This window comes from Arachis hypogaea, chromosome 3, assembly GCF_003086295.3.
Source record: "Arachis hypogaea cultivar Tifrunner chromosome 3, arahy.Tifrunner.gnm2.J5K5, whole genome shotgun sequence".
Taxonomy (NCBI): domain Eukaryota; kingdom Viridiplantae; phylum Streptophyta; class Magnoliopsida; order Fabales; family Fabaceae; genus Arachis; species Arachis hypogaea.
The window spans coordinates 20,952,406-20,961,298 of NC_092038.1; the positions used below are offsets into that span (position 1 = coordinate 20,952,406).

General features: G+C 35.3%; 1 protein-coding gene across 2 annotated transcripts; it reads right to left on the reverse strand.

The window, feature by feature from the left end:
• Positions 1-699: 699 nt before the first annotated feature.
• On the reverse strand, positions 700-8,632 carry LOC112789787 (aminodeoxychorismate synthase, chloroplastic). 2 transcript variants are annotated; one of them, XM_025831829.3, is made up of 14 exons: positions 8,409-8,632; positions 7,404-7,829; positions 6,930-7,061; positions 6,334-6,401; positions 5,962-6,026; positions 5,733-5,799; positions 5,058-5,315; positions 4,832-4,958; positions 4,260-4,585; positions 3,942-4,021; positions 3,536-3,638; positions 2,644-2,726; positions 1,858-2,475; positions 700-1,508 (listed from the first exon to the last, which is right to left on the reverse strand). In XM_025831829.3, exons 2-14 carry the CDS (start codon positions 7,738-7,740, stop codon positions 1,028-1,030), a joined length of 2,745 nt encoding a protein of 914 aa, XP_025687614.1. In that variant the 5' UTR covers positions 7,741-7,829; positions 8,409-8,632; the 3' UTR covers positions 700-1,027. The 2 variants fall into 2 exon arrangements, with proteins under 2 accessions (XP_025687614.1, XP_072088632.1); XM_072232531.1 differs by having other exon boundaries at positions 700-1,561; positions 8,409-8,615.
• Between the last annotated feature and the right edge of the window lie 261 nt (positions 8,633-8,893).

Here is an 8,893-nt window from a genome sequence, read left to right on the forward strand (position 1 = left end):
ATTATACTCAATTAATTAAGGGTCGTTTTCTAAAACACCTTTGAATTTTTGAAATTTCAATACTTGCTAATATATTTTTGTCAAATTATCACTTTAATAGTAAACGAGTAAATAATCAAAATTATTTCTAAAAAATCACTTGTTTTTCAAATTGAATTTCAAAAAAAAAATTTTAATCAAATTCATCTTTCAAAGATTTTAAGTTAGTCATTTTAGTCTTTCTGTCACTTTCGCCGCTAATAGCCTATAGTGTTAAAATTTGCTAACGTGACACATTGATGCAACCCAATCTTAATTAGCTGCTAATATGAAACTCAACCTACACCTTACTTGACCTGCGCTCAAACCTGCTCCGCACTCAACCCTACCCGCAACAGCCACCCCTAGTTTTTTCATATGCCAACTCAAGGAGAGAACTGTTGTGATCTAAGCAATGACCATGGCTGAATATTGATATTACATGCTGGTTATAAATTGTTGCAGCGGTTGGAGTTTCATTTAAAAAAGAAAAAAAAAACACTAAATCTTGTGAGCTTACAACGATTCATGAATTAACGCAAAATTAAGGCTTTTCACAAAACTTCTGTTCTGTGCTTCCAAGCAACAAAATAAACCACTCTCATTCCATATAAACATCTTTCTAACAGTAAATGATTTTATTATTCTTCATGTAGCAGCAACATAATAGCAGAAACAGCGTGAGGCAAACACGAGTATATTTATTTATATATGAATAAAATTGTCACCAAACTGCAAGGAAATTCATGTATACAAGAAACTGGAGAAATTATAGTATACAGAAACCTATAGTACAATGCAGTCATTGCTACAACAGAATAATAAGACACACTTCAGATTGAAAAGGAAACCAATTGAATTCTAACCCCAAAACAATTGAATCAAGTACCTATACCAATATATTCTTTAATATTCCTTCTATGTAAAGATTAAATAATTAGTGGGATGATATGAAATAAATGCTTTGATTGAAGTTTGTTGGGGGAAGTTACCGTGTGACTTCTCAAAACTATTCAAAATCTAGCACAGCCTTTGCTGGGGCTTTTGTTTTCAAGATCATCTCTTTGTATTCGTCTTCGGGGTTCGACAAAGAAACAATGGCACCTCCAGCTCCTATTGAAGCTTCACCATCATGTATAATCACCGTTCTTATGACAATATTAAGATCAAATGTCTGGTTGTACGAAAAAAATCCGATACAACCGGAGTATATACCTCGAGAACAACTTTCAATGGAATCAAGAAGTTCCATCGATCTCAACTTTGGAGCACCGGTCATCGAACCACCTGGGAATGCAGCTTTTACGCAATCTACTGCACTGGCGTCAGACCTCTTCTTCCCACGAATCGTGCTCACCATTGTGTGAACAGTTGCATATGACTCCACATCCATGAGACGTGGCACATGTACAGATCCTGGATCACAGACCCGACCGAGATCATTCCTTAGAAGGTCTACAATCATCAGATTTTCAGCTTGATCCTTTTCACTGAAAGAGCAAGCCAGCTAGTTCATAACATATTCACCCATCTTCATCTTAAACTACCAGCATGTTAAAATTTCGGATTCTGTTAATTTAAACAGCACAAGTCTATAGATAAAATATTCTGAACTACATACACAACTTCATTTGCAACCAAGCATAGGTCATCACACATTTCAAAGAGTCTTGATAGTTTTTCAAATCACAGAAGCATCAGATAAACTCCGAGAATCAATATATCACATGACAAAACAACTTTCGAGAAAGCGAGTAACCAAAGTTTAAACTGCAGTAGCAATATTTCAGGATATGATGATGAAAAGACCTATATAGTACCCAGAGAAAAGTGGATCACCTGAGTTGCAATTTCAATTTGAGTCGCTCATCTTCCTCGGCGGTAGCACCACGAGCTATTGTACCCTTAATGGGCTTAGCTTCTAGTATATCATTTCTATCCAACTGCAGGAACCTTTCAGGGGAAGAGCAGCAAATACACAAGTCTTCCTTCGGAAAATTAAGCCATGCAGCATAAGGTGCTGGATTCCTTTCTCTCAAATGAAGATAAAGTCCAAGAGAGTCTAAATTCTTGATCGGTTTCCTCATCTGATTTGTGAGGCACAACTCATAGCTTTCTCCATCTTTAATGTATTCCAGGCACTTCTTTACATCCTTAATGTACTGCTCTCTAGATTTTTCAGCTGCAAAACCGACCTTTTGTGAGGAACAAGTTAGAGGATGTGGATACTGCTTTTCTGACCCCATTATCTCAGAACCATATAAGTTCAGAAGCTTCTCCTCAGCATCATCCAACCATTGTGTCATGCTTGAGCTTTCTTCATGTATAGCCAATATATAAACATTGTCATTTTTGTGGTCAATAGCTATAAGGTTATCGGCAAAGAAAAAACAAGCGTCTGGAGTTTTGGACTTGTTACGGTTAGATGTGACACAACATTCACTTTTGAGGTTGTACCTGCAACAGAGGATATTAACAGGTGAGAAAGAAAAGGTGATCGCGTGCAGAAAATAAAGAGATCACAACTAGAAAGGCACAACTGGAAGGAAAAAAAATGTAATTGCTTGAACTAAGCATTCAGGTTACTCAGTGTAGACATACAATAGCTTTGAGTTTACCACCTACCCGATGTAACCAACATATCCACCATGAAAGTCAAATGGCAGACCTTCGTAATCTTTTTCATCATAGTGATATGATTGAAGCTCCTGCCAAATGAAGAAGGCAATTTATTTACATGGGAAGAAAAAAGAATATATTGGATATTTCGTTACGATAATTAGATAAATGAATATAGACCTGTTAATATTCAGAAGATACAAGTTTGTACAAAGAAAAATACAAAGTACACAATGAAGGCTGTTTAAAGAAAATTTATACTTTTTTAATGTCTCTTCTCAGTTTACTTTATCCTGCATCCTAAATACCCCTTTTCTTCATTTCTAATCAGAAGAGCAAAATTCAAGGCCATATATGGCATTTTATTGGTCTAAATCACAATCATGCACATTAAGGATCTTTATTATATATGTCATATCTACATATTTCTTGTTTATTAATTAGGATATACATATTCCCTTGGGAAAAAGAAATTTCATTGGAGAAAAAGGGGACAACATAGCAAAGGAAAGGCAAAATATCCTCCAAAAACCAAACCATAGAAACTAAACATGACAAGTGTCAAGACCAACTATCTTGAAATCTTAAGTTGATAGGCAGGAGCCATTGAGCCAATAGTGATTTTATATCTCTACCCTCTAGCACTCTCCTTCTGGGTGGAATTTTCGGCATTGAAACATAGGCGTGTGGACCCATTTTTACCTTCTGCTTAAATTCGACGTAATTATGGTAAATGGAGATGATAAGGATAGTATTCCTAATAAAGACACTGATCCCATGTCAAGAACCCATTTCCCAGCAACCTTAAGCAAATAGAAAAGGATTAGGCGTAGCCCTATATCTCCAAGGTACAATAAAGAAGCTTATCGGTTCCAAGGTACAAGGTACAATTACAAACCTTGTTCAAAAAATCGAAAAAACCTTCTTCCAAAAATCTTGTTTCAGTGGAACCTTGACAATTTTCCATTGACAAGTAGCCACCACCTTTCGAACACCGATCACTGGAAAAATAATGAAATATACATTATTTATCTAAGAATATACCATAGACTCAAAGGTATGACCGTTGTAATGGTAAATAGAAAGGTTTTTTCATGTCAATCCATCAATGCAGATAACTATGACAATGCATGATGCATAAACTGAAACACAAGCACACTAGAACATTCACCAATGTTGAAAATAACATTTATATTAACGATGATGATGATAGAGAAAAATAATCTATAATATGGAAGAGAATAGATGAAAGGGGAAACGATAATTACAAAGTAATTCAACAGTAAATAGGATAAATTTCAAACCTTTGATCAGATAATCTGAAAGTCAAATGCTTCCAAAGTGATCCACCTTTTCCTCCCATGAATGAGAAGCGTGCTCTTCCCTAATTAGAATGGCAAGAATAATGTTAAATATAGAACAGTTAAGTTGTGATGGAAGATGTGGCATATACATTAGCACAGATGATGAGATGCAAGTTGACAAAAATTACAGTTTGATGATCCAAGTGACAAGATATACCCTGTGGAAGATGATTAAAGTAAGAGTTTTCTTTTGCTTATCCAAAAACGCTAAAAAGAAAAGGAGGGGAAAGAAAAGCCATGAATTCATACAAAAAATACCTTCTCTGTGGAAGAACTATCCAACCAGAAAGTGTTTTCAGTTTCATGTCCGAACAACCCACAAAATATACCTTTCGCACCACCAACTTGACTAGCCAGGTGAGTGCATTTCCTCCATTTCAACTTCAAACATTTTCGATCAGTTCTTGCATGATGACCATTTGCAACGTTGCACTTTTCTAAACGAGTCTTCTCAGCATTATCATCTACCATATGTCGATGACCATTAACTACCTTATTTAGCTGATCAACTGTACTGGTCTCTGAACTAATACTTCTATGCAAATCTCCACAATGTCTACTAGCACTTGAAACCTGCATGTGTGCTAAAGAAAGTTTACTGCTCAAGTAAATTGCAAGGAACTCAATGGTAATTTGGATGTCTAAAAATAATAATAAAAACATGGAACATGTAAACAGTGTTAAAAAGATTTTAATCACTTTGGTACACCCGACATACTGTTTAATATTTATACCACACTGTGCAAGAAGGGTGGCCATACAAAAATAATTTGATAAGCACACATGACAGAATGAATTTGCATTTACACACAAAAAGTTCTTCATTTTACCATAAGAATGAGCACGCTTTTCTCTGCTTTGTGATGACTTGTATCTCAGCCAATACTCATTTGTAATATCTCTGAAATTCTTGAATATTTGACTTCCATGGCATGTTGCAACACTCTCTGGATGAAACTGAAGGTCAAAAGTGTTGAGTTGAACATAGTTCACAAAAAAGATCAAACCAATAAAAACAAAGAACGATTATAATTAAACAATGTTTGTACATAACACCTGCACACCATAGTGCGGTCTTGTACAATGCTTGATCCCCATAAGAACTCTTGAACTTCTTGGTGTTCCGTTTCCTGCTTTAGGTGAACAAGAATCAACGAAGACATTTTGTTCTGTCTGTGTTCCAAGAGCATTGGAGATATTATGATCCTTGGCCCCAACAAATGGAAGTGTGTTCGAGGAAGACGTCCAAGCTATTGGAATGAGCACTTCAGGAAGTGATTCAGAATCTATAACCAATGAATGATATCGAACCACCTGAAATATAGGATAAACAATGATTACGACAGCTGATGGTAGATCAGATAGCTCTTGTTCAACTTTTCACAAGAATAAAACAAATTAACCATAAATTGCAAGGGAACAGTTTACATCCAATCCCCATCATGGTGCACCAGATGTAATATTCTGATGTTATCAACAATTTATATAATTGCACAGCAATTTTTTCACCCTGAAATCCAAATTATCATAATGATCTACAACAAGTGACATTTAGTTTGTGAAATGTTCTAGAATTGCTGAATGCAACAATCTTTGGTTAATATTGAAGAACTTTTATGTCTCAATTAGGAATATGATAACTTCGGGATTGAATACTACGTGAATATTTGAATTCTTTAAAATGTTTGAGGATTCAAATTCATAATCTTTAGACTATAGTGGAAAACAAACCTTGAAACCTGAATTCCTGCCAGATGGTATGCCATGAAAAAGCTCGCAGCCGCTATGCTCAACTTCACTTCATGGTAGAAAGAGAGAAAATACAAACAAAGAAGTAAGGAATAAATATGATACCTTTAAATGACATTTTAATTTAGGTGAAAGCTTCTTCCTGATGATAATAAGTACATAATAATTACTGAAAAACCAGCATACAAGTTACTAAATTTTTGGGTCATACCTCAAACGCCCATGGATTGGTTCAGGCGCATGGACAATGTGAGCTCCATGGACATATCCCAATGCCTACCAAATCATACATTAAGCAAATACATCACCAAAATAACATAACATGAGCTACAGTATCAAAAGGCAAAGGATGAAACCTGATATCATGAACCAAAAAGATGAGTAACAAAAGTATTAACTTTAAGATACTACATAGCAGCAGGTAAGATGTGAAAACACACCAAGATTACAAGAGAAATTGGTGAATAACTTCATAGCCAATATCAATTATTTTTGGACAAGGATTCCTTTACCATATTATCATACAATAGACCGTTATATGGGAAAAAAGGGCAAAAACAAAGCATAAAAAAGGAGAAAATACCTGGTGTCCGAGGCAAACACCCAAAACAGGTATATCCCAGCATTTATGCAGTAGTTGAAGACAAATACCTGAAGCATACAGAATCATTTCCAAAAAGTATTAGAATAAAGAATCTCCACAGCCCATAACACAAAGATCAACACACATAGTACATTAAAATTATAAGATTACATTAAGAAAATGATATCAAACGGCATAGTTATACCGGCAATCCATTCTTTTGAGGATATTTCACTTATATGTAGAAAAAGAAGGTGGTGAATCTGCGAGGTGGGACTTTGGAGGGAGGGGAAGAGAAAGAAGGGATTGTAGCATAAAAAATTCATAATATGACACCATAAATGTTTTCTTTCCCTCTCTTTCCCTCCAAAACCCCAACTCACAAACACCCCCCTAAGAAATAAGAGTCAAAAGTGTATTGGTGGGGAAAATTGAAGTAGCCTCCAATGACAATATGACAAATACTCGTCTAAGATGCCAAAATCATGCCTGGAGACCATCAATCCAGAAGTTTAGAAACTTATTTTTCTGTTGCATCTTCTAGAGCAGTAAATAAATGCATAATGAAAACTCCACAAAGGCATCCATGTTCTCACCTATATCTTGTGGGCATGCTGGAGAACCAGGTCCAGGTGATATTACAATGTTATCAAATGCATTTTCTTCATACAAGTAATGGCTAAGTTCTTCCCATGTCCAATCATCATTTTGGATCACCACAGGAGGGACTGGCAAAATGAAAAAACAAAACCAACTGTTTAGGGAATTCAACTCCTGCATAAACTTTTTAAACCTTTCAAGTACAAAGTATTGTGCATGGTATTTTAGAATGTTCAGAACAGATTTTTAATATCTTTGGAATATAGTGTCATTTTGATTCTTCATTACAAGATAATTAATTTCCAAACAAGTGGGAAGCTAATTATTCACTGCAGATATATATTTGAATCTATATAAAACAGCAATTCTAAGGAGAGAATCTAATGATTGACCATTACAGAACTACTATTCTGCAGGTCTTCAACTTTAAATCACATCCACCTTCAAATGAGAAGATAAAAATGACATACCTCCATTAACAACAGATAACTCCTGATATATATTATATGTGTAACTGTCATAGTTATCAATCAACAATGTTCTCACAAAATCCAGCTTCTGTAAAGGCAAAGGCACTTGTAGCCTTTTCTTTCTTTTAGATGACTCTTCTAAATGACTATGCATCAATTGGCAAGATATAGTCACATTCTTTCTATCACAATTCAATGGCTGCACATCATCTTTCTTAATGAAACAAGCAACCCTCACTGATGGTTTGGACAAAAGAAAGTTCACATTTGCATATTGAATGTCTTCACTTGTTGGACAAGTGAGCTCTGAAGGCAGCAACCGCAGAGCAAGGTTCATTTCTCGTAGAGAAATTGTCCAAACTCTGAAGAACTAAATTGGATTCGAGCAAGAAGCTGCAGCCTCCACACCACTGCCAACACCACCTTCTGCAGATGAAATATGCATGCAAAATTCTCAGTCTATGATCTAAGCTGTGCTCTATTTTTTATGCCTTCTAAACTCAGAAAATGTCATAAATTAAGTGCTAAGCTCATGTCACCGTACACCAGTCAGTTTACCAAGAAATTATATGCAAAAATCAGCTTTTATTACATCATATCAACTAATAGAACATGTGAGCATGTAAACAAAGTGAACATAAGCAGAAACAAATTCAAGTTTGAATGGGGTTAAAAAGGTGATTTTGGAAACAGCCCAGAATGCATCTCAACATGAAAAATGAAGAACAATGAAATAGAGACACATATGTAGGTGTTGATAACTAACACATACACATCGTTTTTCCGCTGCTTTTTTGGATTGTAATAGAAGTTGCAGATTCAAGAGATCACAAAAGGATGCAAATATCAATAACCCAGATCACGTAGGAGAAAAAAGATGAAAGAAACAGAGCAAGAAGAAGATGAAAGTAACAAATTGGAATTAGAAACAATAAGCATACAGAGAGATGAAAGAAGGGGAACTGTGGGTGCCAACAAAAAAAAGGAGGAGAAGGTGATAAATACCGAAGTTTATGGAAGAAGCATGGCTGAAAGAGATGGTGGCGAATGGTGAGGAAGGCGGTGAGGATTCGGAGCGGGTGGTGCAGATAGATGCCGAAGAATAAATCAGCTCACTTTATTTAGTTTATTATATATATTGCGACAATGCACTCAAAACTTTTTTTTTTTTCACCATAGCATTCTTACATGGAAAAACAACCATTTTCACGCAAGAATTTTGCGCCGACAGAAGTACCAATTAAAAAAGAAAGTTGATGTTATACGGTTATACCATTTTTTTTTTGTTTTTGAGTAAAGTATAGTTTTTGCTCCTAACGATCGAGTAAATTCTATTTGTGTTCCTAACGTTTAAAACGTTCTTTGTATCTCTAAGATTTGTAAAAGCGATCCAATGTTATCCTGCCGTCAATTACACACCATGAACGCTTTAGTTTGAGTTTTAAAAATCTCTTCTTAAAGTTAGAATACAAGTTTGGAATAGAATCGAT

What these genes read in the sequence shown, in the direction of transcription:
- LOC112789787 (XM_025831829.3), bottom strand. Translation starts at nt 7,740, where the DNA reads ATGAACCTTGCTCTGCGGTTGCTGCCTTCAGAGCTCACTTGTCCAACA. An exon ending in AGCATGCCCACAAGATATAG is followed by an intron (nt 6,402 to 6,929) that starts GTGAGAACATGG and finishes TGTATGCTTCAG; the next exon opens with GTATTTGTCTTCAACTACTG. An exon ending in GTGTTTGCCTCGGACACCAG is followed by an intron (nt 6,027 to 6,333) that starts GTATTTTCTCCT and finishes ATGATTTGGTAG; the next exon opens with GCATTGGGATATGTCCATGG.